Source organism: Cygnus olor, chromosome 9 (assembly GCF_009769625.2).
Source record: "Cygnus olor isolate bCygOlo1 chromosome 9, bCygOlo1.pri.v2, whole genome shotgun sequence".
Taxonomy (NCBI): Eukaryota; Metazoa; Chordata; class Aves; order Anseriformes; family Anatidae; genus Cygnus; species Cygnus olor.
In genome coordinates, this window is record NC_049177.1 from 2,175,237 (window position 1) to 2,193,691 (window position 18,455).

An 18,455-nucleotide genomic window follows, 5' to 3' on the forward strand; every position below is an offset into this window, starting at 1 on the left:
TTGAAAAACAATATGAAAGTAATTGTCTTATCTCATCTAGACAATGTACCAGTCTTTCTATACAAAACCTCTACACATGTGCTATATACTTTGGGAAAAAAATAAAAATCAAAGGAACAATCTATAAGTAAATGCAATACATCAAGATGAACCCCCAAACTGGAACAGCTAGACCTTTATTGTTCTCTTTTACAGTATTTTATGAAAAATAAAAAAAATCAGTTTTTTTAGTTCAATTGCAGAAGATAACCTATGCAGATCTAATAATGACATGATTACACTGTTATTTGCTGTTTTTTCCCCTCAAGACACGGATGATAAGTTCTTGCTCAATAACAAAACTATTACACATTTAAAGTTATGCTCACAAAGAAGTTTTATCAGCTTTTTGAATACTCATTAGCTTCCAGACATTATCATAGGCCTTCACTTGCTCTCACAGAAGTCAATGACAAGACTCTCTGACTTCAACAGGAGTTAAGCTCTTAAAGAGTAAGGCAAGGATGATAACTTGTGCAGTAATATATTATACTGTACTATTATAGTAATATAACAGGGATTGGAATGCACCTTAATATAGGTATGACTACATGTAACTAACACCCACAAAAAAAAAAAATCAATATTTCACAATAGGTCCTGAAATAATATATGTAAAGCGATACGGATTGTTACATGTTATGGAAGCTAATGCAAATGAAACTTGATTGATAAGGTTGTTGTTGGTTTTTTTTTTTTTTCAAGCAATACAAATTCGTTAATTTGGTACAGAACATTTTCTGAAAACAATAGTACCCATAAATAATCAATGTGTTATGAAATTGAATGAAATTTTAATATAAACACATTAGGATGTAATTAATGAGAATATTTGTGCAAACATTTTCTTATTTTATTCTGTTCAGCTTCAGAATTCTGTAAGCTGTGAGGCATTCGTCGTCTCATCGTCCTTAACATGGCAGAAAGTGATATTAAATCTCTTCATTATTTTATTTTGTTCAGTCCTCTTCCCATCAAACATGCAAACACTGTCATCACCATTTTTGGCTTCACTTCGACCAGATCATCTGGGAGAGCATATATACGAGCACCAATTTTGCGAGCAACTGAAATGGCGTACCTTAGAAAGCAAACAAAAATAAATATTATTTAACTTAAATCTACTAACACGTGAAGATTCACAACAACGGATTTTAATAGCAATATATGTCCATTCAGTCAGCACTTACCCTCTAGGTGGAAATGAACATTATTCTGGTAAACTATGTATTAGCAACTGTACTGACAGCCATTTTGCTACCCATTATCAAAGCATTTATGTTTCTCAGTAACAGTGTGGATTATGGCAGACTATTAATAAACCAATTGCAGTGGAGTAGGTGATATCAGCTGTGAATCTGAGTTCATAATTTAAACATGCTAGAAAAATACCTCTAGGATATTATAATTTAAAATAATATTCTCTTTGAAACAAAGTAACATTAGTGAAATTTCTCTCTGTTAAATTGATAAATCATATTAATTACACCAGGAAATAAAGCATTTCTACACTTCAGGAAAATACAAAGTATTCATTTAAAACTTACTTGGCATTATTCAATTTGTCTTGATAAGAAAGATCTTCTCTCTTGACCATTTCTGGGCGAATTGCTTTTGGTGCAATGGCATCTATTAAATCAAGGACAGGTAAACTAGTGCTAATTGATTTGTCCTAAAAGAAAATACGTAAAAATTAGCATAAGGAACCTAATAGCTTTGATTATTCTGTCTTTGCAATGAAAGAAAACTTCCAGCCCATCTTAGAGGCTGAAAACTAGCAGTATGTTTTGTTACTTTATTGCATAAACATTCCCCCCCACACCCTTTATGTAGTCTAATGTTTTCAGCACATCTAAATTATAAGGTTCACACTGAATGTTGGTATCATTGCACAAATATAAATGGCCTAAATTACTTGAATGAAAAAGTCTTCCCCCTTCCCCGGGCAGAAAGGAACTTTGAAAGAAGTCCAAGCACCAGACTATTTTCAAGATAACAAAATGGTATTTGCATTCCCCAACTAGCCTGATTTTTCTTTTTTTCTCATAAGAGAATTATTTTCTGAAGTAGTTTATTGCCCACTATATCATTTTTGCATCCCAGATGGCATTCTGAGATAGTATGAGCAGTCTATGTTTTGTCTTTAATACGCGAATGTGTTTTCCTCAAGTTTTAAAATATAAAATGCTGTTGCTGCCATTATTTCTTCCCTAATATCATGGGAAATAAGCAGCCTGCTGCAAGATGAAATCAAACCAACAGTTTGGGAAGATAGGGAACCAACATGAAGACAGTTTCAGCAATGCTGGCTCTTGTTTCATCAGAGCCTCGGCTCATAAGACACGTGACCCAACTGCCTTCATCACAAGATTACAGCTATGATTTCAAATTCCATCAAGTTCCACAGTGTCATCACTCTAACTATACATTTACAAATAGTAATATACATCTGCCTGAAGACATGGAACGCATTGGGTATCTCCGCAAGAATATAAACCATTTTTATTTTTTTTTTTTAATTTTTGTTTCAATTAATGCCAATGTGATAAAACTTGGCTTTCATATTCCACAACAAATAGCTGGGACCTCCATTTTCTCTGCTACACAATGTTTGTAGTAGTAACCCCAAAACATAGACAAAAATTCAAATTGTGAAAGATAATATATACATGAATGTTGTCAAAAATCAGCAGTAAGAGAATCGTGCTGAAGAATGTCTTTTGTCTGTATTGGTCTACCATCCTTTGAACTACCTTAAAAACAAACAACCTCCCCCCAAAAACACAGGCATACCAAAATCAAGATGCTGGGGCAGATTATCATCTTACATTCAAATTATTTATATTAATATTGCTACAATGAATGTAGAAATAAGAGTTGATCTTCCCTTTTATGAAGATCAACACCAAGTTTACCTTCTACAATAAAAATTAAGTCTTCTGGTGTAGAAAGATAATTTGATATTACCTTCTGCCCAATGCTTACCTAATACAATGTCATACCAGGGAGCTCTCAAATATTTGACTTGGTTTTTATGTTCCTGTTGTGAACTACATTGATATAACTGTTTCAGTGCATACAATAAACCTGTATAAGAATACTATATTTGTGTACAAGTGCAACCCTGCAGCTGATCTACCAGTTCTAAAGAATGAAATTCACACACCACGATATATACACCTGACATACGTGCCTTCTTTCATGCCTGACACTAAGCACATGAAAGGAAAGCTTTATTTATCAATTTGCTCATACTTGCTGAAATAGATAAGCTCCTGTAGCACATAGATTATTTGTTGACAGTGACCTGTTCTGTTAGGTCTGTGGCACACCAGCAATGCCATCCAAGCCAACACAGGTTGCTGGTTAAATTGGGTTCCCTCTGCTGGTGCTGTCACACACTTGTTTTTCAATGACTGCTATTAAAGAAGCGGTGAAATCTCTTCTTCCCACCCCCAGTATTTCCAAAACTGTTCTTCATGTTTGTGCTCAAAAGTATGAGTGTGCCAATACCCATATAAATGCAAGATACCTGACACACCACACCCAAACACTGGCATGACTTCAGGCAGATGTCCCTTGGATATTTTTTTTTTCTAATTTTTAGAAATTGCAGTCTCTGCTCTAAGATTTCTTGCTATTAATAGAGCTGTGAAATATTTCTGAAAATTAACAGACTCTCAAAAATATTTCCTTTTACAATTATGCTAGCTGATAGGGGAGAGCCACAGTTAAAGCCAAACTGTTAACAGATCAAATTAAAAATCCTACATCTGGTTATAGGTGGAAAGAAAAGTAGAAGTATTTGATTACCTTGAAACTGGTAATTGAAGTTTTCTTATTTGCATTTGAAAGTGTCTGATTCACCCAGTTAATAATAATTTCATCATTTACTTTTTCCCCCTCTCCAAGGTCTGATAATACATTCAAAGTATACCTTTAATAAGGAAAATAAGAGTCTGAATTAAAGCTAAAAGCAAAAGTAAAATATTAATTCAGCACAGTAACAGTTCTAAGTACTCATCTTCATAAAATACTCTACCTTATACACTATTAGTTCATTAAATCACTTTTTCAGTTGTTGCAAGAATAAAATAACATCCTACAACTCAATGTTCAGTATCACAACTTCTTTCTGTATTTTACTCAGCACACTATACCTAATTTTACTTTATATGCTTAAATGTCTCCCCTGCATCCAGGCACAACAGTCCAAGAAACAAAACACTGAGTATTTCAGCGTAAATTAATTTATGGAAAATACTTTAAAATATTCTTTACTGAAATCAACTTACATTTATTCCTGCTTGGTGCACTAACAAGATTTTAATTTTACATTACTATAGCTGTGATGGCTTTAAAGTTCTTCCCTGTTTTCAAGTCTATAGCATACATCACCTCTTCCTACTTATCTTCCTTTTTTGATTGCACAAATTTTTAAATCACTCCCTACTTTCAGAAAAATACATGGAATAAAGACAAAATAAATTATGTGCTTTTATACTGGCTGAAGGATAACCAATTTTAATCACAATTTTTAAAACGTAAGGTTTTAATTATTGATATATAAATGGATGTATGCACATAGAAACACACTATCGTCATTTCAATCACTACACAGCATGTAAAAATGTATATAAATTTATATCTCAGAGTAAGTGAATGTTTACAAATGACTCCACAAAATGCTTATTTAAAACACACTAGAAAATTGCACTTAGTTCTTGGTTCATTCTTAAACATTTTCCTCTATTATTAACCTACCTGAACTCCCATATTTGTCAGATCAGTATTTAAAATAAAAAATAAAAAAAACTAGCAGTGCTGCAGCCTTATTTGTTAATATTCAGTCAAAAAGATTTTGAATTTGTAGAAGTTCACAATGGTTCTTTGATTACAAAAGCTTCAAAATATTTTGGTCAATTTAAATGTTTGAATCAATACAACATGAATAAGACAAATCTTGATCAGAAATTTAATACAGCTTAATCTTCGGTATTTCCATAAGTATTAATTCTTATACAGAACAGTTACGATTATTTTTCTATATAACCTTGTTATTTCTACTGCTAGGCTAGTGTCTTGCAATTTTTATGTTAAAGTATGAAATTTCACTCAGATTATGGAAGCTTTTGTACATGATTATAACAGGTGCAGGACACTGAAGTGATTGCACCTGTTCTTTCCTCTTAGATACGCTGTGCACCACTGTACCTGTTAGATGAGCTGAACACACTTGCTTTAATTTCCCTTGATGTACAAACAGCAACATATATGAAGACATGCACAGATGCATACATGTGTCATATACTACGCCTAACTTACCTTCTCATCAGTTGCCATATCAAAGCCAAAGTCAGAGTAGGATTGCCCTCATTTAGATCATGTCCAGCAATACCAACCAGAGAGAATTTTGCTTTTGTCTTCCCAAGTTCTACAGCATAATTGCAATTCTCAATCTAAAAGTAAATGTATACAAACAACGCAAAAAAAATCTGTAACACAGACCTAGAAACTATGTGTAGCGTCAATTAATTTGGCTTACTGTTAACTATCGTGAGATTTTGAAGCTACAGAAAGATTTCTAGCCTTTGTACACTATGCTGTTTTTACTGTTCTTGCAGATATAAATACAATTACATAAGATTGCAATGCTAATCATATTTCACAGCTGAGAAAAAAATTCTCTTGGTTTTCATCTAGGTAATAAATAGTCACATCAAAACTGAATTTGGGAGAATACTTGGAATGCATTATTTTTAAACAAACAGCAGTTTTTTGCCCTAACTTTGTGGCTTCATAATGATCACAAAGTAAGTGAAAGCTTGGATTCTGCAGGACTTCCACAAATTCTCTTGGCACAATATTAAGCTGCTCTGCAACACCTCTTGATATAAGAGCATTGGACAACAGCTGTGTTACGCCTGAAATTTTTACTGAGATACCCTAATTAGATCCTAAATTTAATATTGCCAAATGGCAGCCATATTTCACATTTTGAAACTCAAGTGATAATATTGCTATTTATTTCTTGAAACAATACCTGGAAGATTTTTCTCTCCCCTCCTCCTGTTTCCCCTCACCCTGTCTTTTTTTTTTTTTTTTGGCCTAGGACTGTCTCACTAACACTCCAATCTAGACGATCCAGGTTACTAGAAACAGCACAACTGGAAACTGTGAAACTAAATTGTATTTGAGAGTATCTACTCACCTTTTTCATATTACCACCGAGCAGAGGATAAGGACGTTTGTTGACATGGCTCCAGTCAACTGGCACACGAGTCATCTCATACAATTGGAAGATTATTAAAGCATCAGAGAGATCACTAAATGAGAGTAAGCCAATATTTTAAAGTATGAAACTTCATATGCACAATGAAGAAGTTATTAAATACTTGAGTATTTCTCAATCATGAATGGAATATCTGAATCAGGTACTGCTTAGTGAGTTCTACAGAAAAGTTCCTGTCATGCTGTATGGAAATTTGGAAATCACTATTTCAGTAGAATTACAACTTCCCTTATTCACATTGTTACTATATTCTAGCAGATATTCATAAATACCTATTTTATTATACCCAAGGGAGAACAAAATACTACTTAAAGAAAAAAAGGCCTTACCTGTATAAATGGTTAACATACGGGCTTACACCCAGTGAATTCATCCAGTTTCTGAAAGTCCTTTCTTCGTTACTTTCTCCTATAGTGATAAATATAATTCTATATAAATTACTTGGAGAAAACATTTTAATAAGCAATGTTTAAATGACTCACATACATACAACAAACAAGTTACGGCTTCTGCACTATGGTGTGTTGTTTTCTTTTCCCTCCTTAAAAATAAGTTCATCATTTCCATAATAGTAGTCCCTAATGGCCAATAAGTAGAGGTGATCTTATCAAGTTCAGGGTCCCTCAGTTCTAAGCAAAAGGCCAGAGAGCACAGGATCCATCTTTGTGTGTGTGTGTGTAAATGTATCTTAAAAAAAATAAAATACAGAAATAGACTGTTTATTGGTTTTGTTTTAGATGATGAATATGTAATGGTGCAAATGGTGATAAGTAATAACAAAGTTAATGACTGAAGTTCCTAAAACTAAAATAATCAGTGGAAAGTATATTCAACACTATCTTTAAATCTGTTTGAAATCCCATTTTTATTAAAGGTTAATATTAACACAATGCAATTGCGTCAAACTGTAGAAACTACAGCTCTACTCTCTCCACACAAATTCCCAGTATTAATTTGTGAAGGTCCTCCACAGCAACAGACCTCACCTTTTAAGTTTTTAACAGTGGAGGCTCAGCAGGGCAGTATTATACTGATAAAATGTGTGAAGCTGTATATACTGCCAAACAGGCTAGTTATTCTTGCAGATTTAACTAGAAACTCTGGAATTGTTGGAAATTTCAGTTGTGATTGACTTTTTCCAACACAATAGATTTTGTAAAAGCCTTCCAGCAATCCTACCAGTTACTTTCCATCTTATGAGAAATGCAGAAAACCCAGTAGAAAAAAAACCTTCATTTTCCTGAGTTAGGTTGTTCTTACTATAATCATGAGCCCCTTAACTAATGTTCTTTCTTTATAAGGTTACAGCTTGCAGTAATATATTAATTTTCTACATACAACATTACTTAAAGTTAACAATGAATGTGTGGCCAATTACTTGTGAATCAATGCTACATAAGCCATTTCCTCTTACATCAAAGAACAACAATTAAGGAAATATTTAGCCTGAATACATGAGCTTGCAGTAAAATCATTGCTTTGTTCTGTTGGTCTGATAATCCAGTTGAAAATAGAGAGGACACTGGGGGAGAGAAATTCTCCACAAAGAATGACAGAATAGATTTCACAGAACTGAAACATATGAAAATTTGAAGATTTTTCTTCACCTGTTCCTTAGTGGATAATGGCACTGAGTTCGTCTAATGAGGTTTATGTAGCATGAAAACAGCCTCATTTAGTTCCGCAGTTCATGCTGACTACAGAACAATTAATGTTTTTGCAAAGTGAAGTTGATGTTTAAACGTGCATCATTAGATTAGAAAGAACACCACCTTAATGTTATTTTTCCATTAAATTGATGTTATGGTTCTATTTTTAGATACAGGTTACAGTTTTAATCTAGACCTTATTTTCTATATAAAAATACCCAGACTTGAAAATGGATTTATCGAAAACATAACAAATTCAGATATTTCTCTGAAATATTTCAGTTGTAACTAGCATGTTCCAATAGAACACATTTTATAAAAAAACCTGTCAGGCAGTTTACCAGTTACTTTCCAATTAATAAGAAATTGGTTATATTCACCCTACTGCTGTATTTTCTTCCTGAATTATAAGATCTTTCATATGGAATTCAAGCTGGTATTTGTTTCAGATTCACTTACAAAAGTTACCAAAGATTCATTGATGAATGAATGCATGTTGAAAGAAATATACTATGCTGCAAGGTCTTCAGGCAGTCACCTTTGTTTCACATATTTCTTCCCAAAGCAAAACTTAAGACAATAAAGGATTACATTTTGTGATAAATAACAACATCAGCCTTTTTCCATAGAAAAGAAAATCAACATAGAAGCATGAGAGTACCTTAGAGGTACTTAAGGTCACTTTTTTTTTTTTTTTTTAATATTTTTCTTTTATTACGTTTTTAGGCTTACTGATCTTTGGGTTAGTTTACAGTGCCTAAAAACTGACCACAAAGTGCTTTTAAGGACACTTATCCATTGCAAAGATGACAACCAGGTTACTTAATGAACTCTTACTAAAAGCATAGCTACAAAAAATTACTCAGAAACTGCACTCAGACTGGGAATTTTACAATACATGCTTAACACTGCCAAAAGAATCCCAAGTAGACAAGCAAGACCAAGAGCATGCAAGTTGGGAAACCCCATTTTGTCTAGCAGGAATTCAGCACAGTGTATTTAATATGCCACTTTAAACAAATCCCTTTATCATGCAACACGTAAATGTTCTTAAGTCTTCCAGATGGCTGAGAACCAATTTTTTTTCTCTCCATTCTTTTACGCAAAATATACCTTGTGATCCTATCAGGAGCATATCTTCTGCTGAGTGGTGCAGCAGATAGCCAAAATCATAGGAAAACTGCAGAAAAGGGACAGAGCTACACAAAAGAGAGAGGAGCAAATTTGGTAGTATCCTTTATATTTACAGCCATCTCTTTCTTCTCTGAGATCATTATACTATGGAACTGAATGAGGAGTAGCAATAAGGATGGGGTCAAGATTCAAAGGGCTTCCAATACCTGAGATTCTCTCTGAAAGACAACAGAGCTTAAGATTTAAGTTTCCACCCTAAATTCAACTGGCCTGAGTGGGACTAGTTAACCCTCTCACGTTAACAGTCTTGAAGGCTGCCAGCAGACTTCAAAACAGCCTCAGATAACATGCACGCTGGACAAAAGACGGGTGGACATGTTTCCATGTTCTCCTCCCCTCGAGAGCTCAGCTTTCTGGGAGTTAGATCCCAAACTCTGGTGTCTTTCCTACAAGTGAGAATTTCCTCAGAGCAACAGCAACACGTAAGGGTGATGCATTCACTGAGGACTCCATCCTCCTCCTCCCACCCCACATAGTATCAGATGTTTATTTCCTTTTGGAAAAATATCTGAGGGTTCTGCTCTCTGCATACAAGCGACCATCACCAGACATATTATCAGCCTAAATTCCAATTTATGCCTAGTGTTTGTTGTTTTAAACCAAAAAGAGCAGCCACATATTTTTGGGGTGGAATAATCATGGAAAAGATAGAATTTAATGCAAGAAAACTAAGGCTTTCAAGAAGCTCTACTCACCCAGGTACAAGTTTAGAGCTTCAAAACTTAGCTTATGGAAGGCCGCTGCTGGTTAGATTCACAGAAAGAACTATATGGTGTTTGACTTGTTCACATCTTGCCCCCATTTTATATGCATCATGTTAGACCTGTGTTTTTTCTTTTGAGTTAGACTAAATTTAATATAAAAGCAATAGAAAAATACAAGAATGATGCAGAAAATCAACCAGCAGAAAAGGACAGATACAATTAAAACACTAGATAAAATCACACCAAGAAAAATGCAGAATAAATACTTTATCAGAGTACAGAAAAGTACTAAATACAGTACCTACATTAGGAGGGGTCAAATCTGGATTTCATGAAGCAAAATAGGAAAGCATTATAAATTATGAGTCAGATTACAACAGACCATCTAAGATGACACTATAAAGAAACAAATTACATTTTGTCTAACACTACTTTGAGAAAAGGTTAGCCAATATACAGGACTTAATGGTAAACAAACAAACAAAACACACATGAACAATGTTGTCTTTTGGCTGAAATAACTATCAATAGTTTAGATCTACATGGCAACACAGGAGTTATTATTTGGGGGCAGAGAGGAGTCTTCTACTTGCCTGTAAACAGATAATGCTGTCACAGTTATCTGTCTCTAAAATAGTCACTATAAAAAGCAACCTAAATTTGGCCTGTATTTACCATTAAAGAACTGTACTCTAGCATTTGGTGATTACATATTCTACTTTCACACAGCTCTTGCACACAATTCTAAAAGCATATATTTCCAATAGAATTGCAGCAGAGGAAGAGCAAGGCTTTTCTTCAATCATTTGTCACGGACAGCAAGGACTGCAGTGACTAGGGATGTCATAGCTGGAAAAGGCAGACTGCCTCCTGTGCTTTGATACCTCTACCAAAGCTAGCACCCATAAAACCAGAAAAGCAGGAAGCCTGAAACAGGAGTGGTCTGAGGGATACAAGATTTATGAAATAGGGTTGCAGCAGAGCAGAAAACTTATGAAAAAGCTAGAAGCAAAGGAAGATGGACTCACCTAGATGGAAAGGAAACCTGATAGGAACAGTATAAGGAAAGCAAGAGCAGGCAGTGCAGAGCAATGTGCTAGCATTGTTGATGATTCTCTCAAGTGCGGCAACCCTCATTCTCACCTTTCCTTTGAGATCAGTGAACAACTGAAATACACTGGCTATACTGTTTCATTATCCTAGATTAGCTGGTCCACAGAAAGGGTAACAGCCAAGGATTACTATTCCTTTATCTCCAGCATTAGGGATCTGAACAGCACAATTCAAGCACAGTACAAGCTCACAGATGTGCTAGGATCCATACAGGTTGTTGGTGCAATAGATTTGTACAGGTCATTTATACAGAAGCTTTTTTTTTTTTTAAATCAGTTTCCAGTTTTAAAAATGCAACCAGCTATACACACATGTATATAAAAACCACAACCCGTGAGAAGCACTTTAGAAGACATAGTAGATTTTAAAAGACAGTTGTATAATATAGTACTCCAAATTAGGAAAAGCTGTATTTGTGCATCAGCTAAAATATAAATCCTATGGCAAGAAGCAAAGGAACCTGGAAAAGCAATAACAGAACAGGCTTTGCTCCTGCAAGTGAATAATAAGAGATTATTCACGAATAGCCTCTGGTCAAGCTAATGAGGACTTCTACTACAGGCTTATGCTGAAAGCTAATGAAAAAGCTCTCTATGCTGGTGTTAACACAGGCACCATCACACACAGATCCTTTATCACAACCTAGAATACTTAAACGGAAGTCATTAGCGTTCTTATCTCCTATATGCTTAGCAAGTTGAGTACCTTCTAATAAATTGAGATCATAAGATGAATTGTCAGGCTTGTGTAGGGCTGGATGTGTGTTAAAGAGATTTGCAACAAAAGCCAAATTGAGTTTAGGGTTGCCTGCAACCACATCTGCTGGAGTTACAAACTGCCTGCAGCCCAATTTGTCTGCCTGTTGGAGCATGTATTCAGCCCTCTTGAAGTCATTTTTCTCCTAAAAGAAAAAAAAAAAAAACACATTAACTTGTAACAAACACTTTCATGTTCTGACTGAAGGTGCAGTCTAGCAAATCGTGACCTGTGTCTCCCTCATTTCCCTAATGCCCAAGCTAGCTCTTACAGACCCTAACAATTCCCCTCTTCCTTCCACTTTCTTTCTGTCCTTCATTTCTGTGGCTGCCTGTTCAGCATGCCCAGTGAATCACAGCAGACAGAGGTGAGTGGTTATGTTTCTGTTTCCAAGCTGTTGATTCCCTTACCAAATGTATTTCTGCTATATGAGCTATAGGTTCATAATCACTGCTTCAAACTGGCATTCTCATAAACAGTACTTATGGGTGATCTTAGATGATCAGATGATCTCAAAACCCTCCATTACCGAGTTTGGACGTGATATCAAAAGAAAGACAAGGTGATAGATTATTTTTGCCTCTAAATCTTTTTAGTTGGTAGCCTATGCGTAATGAAAAAGTATTTTGGATATTCATCTTTATTATTAATCTACCTAGAATAAGCAAGTCTTCAAAACCACGTAACATATACCTTTTGCCTCTAATCTTCACAACATTAAAAGTTACTATTTCAAGGGAAATCAGTTAGCAACTGATTTACTCTTAGAATGAAATAAGAGTCATTAATTCAACACTGGTACACTCAACCAGAACCTTGCTCTATAACACGTTTGCACGTTATTCATACTGGTTTATAACCCATTACAGAAAATGATCGAATAAACTATAGGAAATTACAAAGGAAAAAAACACCAACAAAAATCCACTATCCTTTCTCCCCTCCCCCCCCCCCCAAAAAAAAAGCAACAAAATAGATCTCTCTTCATGAAGGAATTTGAGAGGACTGAAGCTCAGTTATAAGCAAAAGTTATACATGCATAGTTTTGCAACTGGGTTTTCATTATAATAAATAATAAGATTTTGATTGATACAGGCATCTTAGGCAGTCAGTTCAATTTTGCATCAAACATTCTCTAAGTAATCTTTCTTTTCTTTCAGCGTTATGTAGCGTCTTAAAGTGTTCTTGACATCTAGATAACCATTTTCAGCACTTGTAGCCCTTTGCAACTTAAAGTTTGACAGTTGCTACGCTTTCCTGCTAGTTACTTGAAAGGTTCACGTTATCACCGAATTCTATTTAGTTTGAGGAAAGATCACAAAGTTTGTGAAGTCAGCTTTTTTTTCCTCGCCTGAATTCCAAAAGAACAGAACTGAAGCAGGATGTTGTAAAATTCATATTGGCGGATCCAACTGAAAACACCAGTTGCACACTAATGTAAGTAAAACACAGTTCCAAATTTTAAACTATAGGATGCATAATCCTGTTTCAGCAGTGTCCTGGAACTTGACTCGAGCTTTTCTCATTTAATCTTCTATGACATTGGATAATCTGACTGAGCTGTTGTATGCTTCGCAAAAGCAAAAGGCAATTCCAGAACAGCTTTGCAACCAAGATGTTGGATACATATACAGAGGTCTCAGATAATTCCAGTCTTTTATTTTTATTTTTTTTTAAATTTCAGGATACTTACATGAAACCCTGAAAAGTCAATTTTAACAGGTATTTCATCAGGGTCATCTCCTTTGGGTGCTATCTGATTTAACAGATGGTAGTATGCTCTTGAATCCTAAAACACACAGCGTAGTATTAAGAAAATGAAAAAATATGTAGCCTCTGATAGTCATTTACTACTCTTGCAGTCTGATTCAAAAGCCACAGAAGTCAGAAATATGGCACTCTAATTACAGTGAATATGGATGAGGTCATACAGCCATTTTACTATCATATACCACATAGGACTTATTTAGCCAGATGAAAGAACAGAAGTGTAAGCTGATTTTTCTGGATGATGATAATTACATTTATTCTACTGGATATGAAGTAGACAGCTGTAATTAAGATAAAGAAATTTATATAGGTTACCCACAAAAAAAAAAACTACAAAGGAACATGGATCTTATTTTCAGTATTTGTATTTCATTCCTTCACTATTCTTTTTACATTGTTTCCTAAATTTTTCTATTTCTGATGGGACTAATTAAGTGGAATTAAAAAATAAGACTGAAGTGGCTCTTTTAAGATTAATTTATAGAGACAAAACAAGTTAGATTTATTTGATGCAGTTTTTAAGTGTGCTTCTCTGCTCCCTTACCACTATGAAACCATAAAACTAAAAGGCAAACCTACTAATTTTAGAAGTATTAAGTATATACTTCTCTTACATAGAATGTAAGATCTTTACTATATTAGCAGTTTTCATATAAAACCCTAGTTTTCTTTAATACTAGCCTTCTTGGTGGCATTTAAAAAGATATAACTAGAAACAACCGTAATTGTTTTTTTCATTGAGAAGGTGTCTTACCACCTTAAGGAAACTTGCTCCTTTGCTTTTGAAGTTTTTTCTCTCTCTTGAACAGGACTTACTACAGTACTCTGCATACCTTATGCAGAATGACTGAAAACAAGAGAAGAATTACGAAGACCTGACATCTGCTACAAAGAACCAGCATGGCTTCCAGTCCCCTTTGGTCTGTAAAGTGGCAAACCAGCACAACAGTGATTGAGAGGGGCTGCTCACTTCTTGGATCAAGAATCAGTAGCTACTCCAGATAGCTCTCTAAATAACTACTTTCCAGAAGTGGTTTCCTATTCTTCTGTACAATGCCATGTACAAAGTGCAATAACCACTAGCGAATACACAACACAAGGAGTTTAAAAGCCATGCTCTTCTTCCTTAAAAAAAAACAACAAAAAGAAATGATGGGTTTCTACAAACCCACAAACAGAGAAGGATGGCCAAGTAAAAGGGCAACTAATAGGGTAGTGCAAATTTCCCTAAGTAGCTCTAATAACAAACTTAGAACATTAGAACTGCCTCGAATATGGGCTTGCAGGAAATGTTCACTTCGCGCTGTGATGTGATAATACATGGCATGAACAACTGACTAAGATAGATGAGATCAAAATCATGTTCTTCCAGTGTTGAAAAGTGTAGGCTGAACCTATAGCTAGAAAAAGCAGATGACTAGTATTTTTCTAAATACTTCTGATCTGGCTCATTTGTTTCTATGCATAGTATGTTTTAATACCACTATGTTCAATTATCAGAGTGATAACTACATACCTTGATGTCTTGGCTGAAATTACCGATTTTCTGCCACCCTGCATTGGTCAGATGGTAGTTCACCCAGCGTAGCAAGAGCTCTTCTGGTGAAAGCTTCAGTAACTGATCTAGTTCTTCCCCTTCATTTAGCAAAGCGATTAGAGCTAAAAAGAAGTTTGAAAGAAAGCTGAAATAATTGCCATCATTGTTTCAAAGCAGTTAATTACAAATTGTACACATTACAATAGCTAGCATTACACTTACCTTCATTTCTGGAGATCTCAATATCAGCAAAAAGACCAGCTTTTATGATCTGCCACAAGAGCCCCAATACCAAGTGGGGTTTTCCTTCTTGTAAATCTTGTGATCCAATATTGACAACCGTACAGCCAATAGCAGATGCTGAGTTCAGAGCCAAGTTTAGGTTTTCCTATTCAGAATATCAACATTTAACAAACTTATGAGGTTGTGAATCTCTGTAGCTTTAATATGAACAAATTTACTAAGTGTCTGAATTTTCTAAGCGTCTAATTTTCTAAGCGTCTGAAGCTATAAGAACTCATGGATTAGTTGAACGGTTCGCAGTGCACCCTAGAGATTTCTTGTGAAAAACCACATGTCCTATCAAAATTTATTGGATATCATCATTGGCAATGCTTAATGTGAACCCAGCAAAAAATTGTGGATCACCTTCCACTGCTTGGATTGCTAATCAGTCTTATTTGTATTTCACAGGTATCATATACACAAATTAGACAATATTGCCCAAAATACCAGGGACTTGATCCACTAGAAAAATGTGTTTATATGGTATTTTGCCCTGTGTAGGAGGCTACTGACGTCACTGCCACCACAGCCATTATCTTAGCTCTTATACAGGCTGACACATTTAGTCAAGCAACTCAAAGTGTGATTGAACAGCATTAGAAAATCAGAGCCATTCAACATGCTGACACTGAAAGTGAAGCTAATGATCGCCACAAATGAAATATTACAAAAAAAAGGCAGGTGTCATATTACTCTTTTTCCTCTCCAGTGTCATACTTTAACTATCTACAGGGACAGCATAAGCACATGTATTACTGTATTTGCTGACACATATCCCTTAAACAAGTAGAGATTACAAGACCCAATTGGAGGATTTAGAATATGGTATGGTGTTAACTTTCCATATTTTCATGTCGCCATCTGAAATTGAAAGTCTGTCCAGTATCTGAAGCTTTTAAACAGGATTTTATTTTCTCCTTAGGCTGGTAACTTAAGGATCTACTTCCTTCTTCCACACCTATTTTCTCATATCCAAAATTTCTTAAAAACAGGTTCTCCTCAACTATTTCATGGCTCATACACAGCCAAAAAAACAGAGCTTCTCATCTTTTGTCCAAGCCACTCTCCGCTACTGAAAACGCATCATCTTAGCATATAGTATACAGCTATGCAGATACTTTCTGCATTGCATCCCTAAATTTGACCCAGACATCCACTCAGAAATTTAACATTATTTTGTTCAGATTCTTAGTAAAGCAAAAAGGAACATAGTGAAACAACTAAGGAAAGCATGAAGACAAAGCTTTCCTGTAAGCCATTTAAGAAACAGAAGACTTCAGCTGAGTTTGTTAGAGAATACAATTTCATGCTTTGACATTTTAAAATACATAGGACTAATTTTTTCTCCACCAGAGTAACTGTCATTAAAACAAAGCTATAAAAAATGTATTTTACTTTCTCATTTGTGACAAGTTCCTATCTGTGCAGTACTTACAGATATAGTGAAAGGAGTGAGTTTCTTCTTATTAATAGCCCTTTCATCAATTGTATCTGGTTGTGAGAAGTTAATCATTTTGCTAAGGAAGAAAAGCCAGAGTTTATTCAAACTTCCACTTCTCAGAAAACATGCTTCATTATTTGTTTAAAACATGAACACTTTAAACTAGCTGTAAATGTCTGACACAATTAAAAAGACAACCTCATTCATTAAATCTTTTCTCCTTGTTAAATAATTGGACATTCATCCAGAAACACCCATGTAATACCTAATTAAAGAAATTTGAGCAATTGGATTTATACTTAAGTAACAGAGCATGTCTGTGCTGTCAAAAAAAAAGATCCTCAGTGATTATGACCGTAAATTATTGACATTTAAATAGTCTCCAGTGTAAATGTTTGTACAATAACTAATTCTTCTGCACTGCATTTCTATAGTACCTTGCATTTACAACAACCTCAAATACTAATTCACACCAATACTAATGAGCTTATCCACTGTTACCATTGTGCAGAAGTAATGTTAGTCACTAACTACAAAATTACAGCAGACTAGAGTTTAGGGATGTACTATATGCTGTTTTGCCACAGATTTAAGTCAGATTTCTGTTTCTCCCATCCTATGATTTAGTAAATATATTTATTAACTTTGAAAATCTTTGCAATTTGAAATATTTTATTCTTCCGGCTAACGAATATGTGAACTGTGTAATTATCTCCTTCATAAACTGCCTGTGCATATCTGGCATTGATGATAATGGATCTGAAGAGGAAACCACTTCTATAATATATGCACAGAGTCACATAATAATATTTCTATAGGCAAACAGATTTTTCCCATCCTACACATTGATTACCATACTTATGAGCTGAGTCCCCATGTTGAAGGCTATCAAAAGTTTTCCAATTCACTTCACTGTGATCAGCACTTAACCTCTGAGATGAGTTTCTTCTCTTTCGTGCAGCCATTGACTCACCAAAGGAGGATGCCATCTGCAAGGCATTTAAAAAGACTAGCATCTGATGGGTTCATGGGAAGGAGGTGTTTACAGTCTGGGTCATCTTGTAGAGCTTTATTTATCCAATTAACAAAAGCAACTTTTTCTTCCTCTGAAAAGAAAAACAGCATTAAAATAATCTATAATTAATAGAGAATAGATTAAAATGTAACGAAGCCAAAAATTAAGTCTAGTTACTACCATTATGCCAAAGGAGCATTTCACCTGCAGCCCCACATTCTGTCAGTGTTTATTTTTCACTCTGGCAAAGATGCCTAACTTACCTCTAAGTGCAGCATGAAGCCAGAGACAAATTCAACAGCCACCTTTTAATAAAGTGCCACCCAAATTTGTCTCGTCCATCTCCACATGCTTTCTCTTTGTTAATTTGCTTTCAACAGCAACATTTTCCAGTTTTCTTCTTTTTCCATCTCTAGTGCAAATTTAAAGGGTCTTCCCCTGTCAGGCAAACTTTATTCATGCTTATTTATTACCTGAATAAGAGTGCTGTGTCCCCTCAGTAGATATTGCTGATGTTCCTCCAAGTGCTGTAATACCCAGCTTCTTGTTTATTGATTTTCGGTAAGATTTGCTAACATCTTTACTTTTCAATTCCTGAATTATCTGCAATAAGAAAGATAGAGAGCATTGTGATTAATTATACCTTCAAATAGCTACTTA

General features: G+C 34.9%; 1 protein-coding gene across 5 annotated transcripts in view; it reads right to left on the bottom strand.

The window, feature by feature from the left end:
- Positions 1–160: 160 nt before the first annotated feature.
- Positions 161–18,455, bottom strand: part of PLS1 (plastin 1) — a 40,466-nt gene continuing 22,171 nt past the window's right edge. For all 5 annotated transcript variants that reach the window (XM_040566803.1, XM_040566805.1, XM_040566806.1 and 2 more), the window contains exons 4-16: positions 18,269–18,398; positions 17,754–17,886; positions 16,775–16,856; positions 15,277–15,442; positions 15,034–15,176; positions 13,441–13,536; positions 11,697–11,892; positions 6,661–6,739; positions 6,251–6,365; positions 5,365–5,498; positions 3,853–3,976; positions 1,587–1,711; positions 161–1,120 (exon numbers count right to left, since the gene is read on the bottom strand). In XM_040566803.1, the coding sequence (XP_040422737.1) occupies positions 985–1,120; positions 1,587–1,711; positions 3,853–3,976; positions 5,365–5,498; positions 6,251–6,365; positions 6,661–6,739; positions 11,697–11,892; positions 13,441–13,536; positions 15,034–15,176; positions 15,277–15,442; positions 16,775–16,856; positions 17,754–17,886; positions 18,269–18,398 (1,659 nt within the window). In that variant the 3' untranslated portion in view covers positions 161–984. The remainder of the gene's footprint in view (positions 1,121–1,586; positions 1,712–3,852; positions 3,977–5,364; positions 5,499–6,250; positions 6,366–6,660; positions 6,740–11,696; positions 11,893–13,440; positions 13,537–15,033; positions 15,177–15,276; positions 15,443–16,774; positions 16,857–17,753; positions 17,887–18,268; positions 18,399–18,455) is intronic.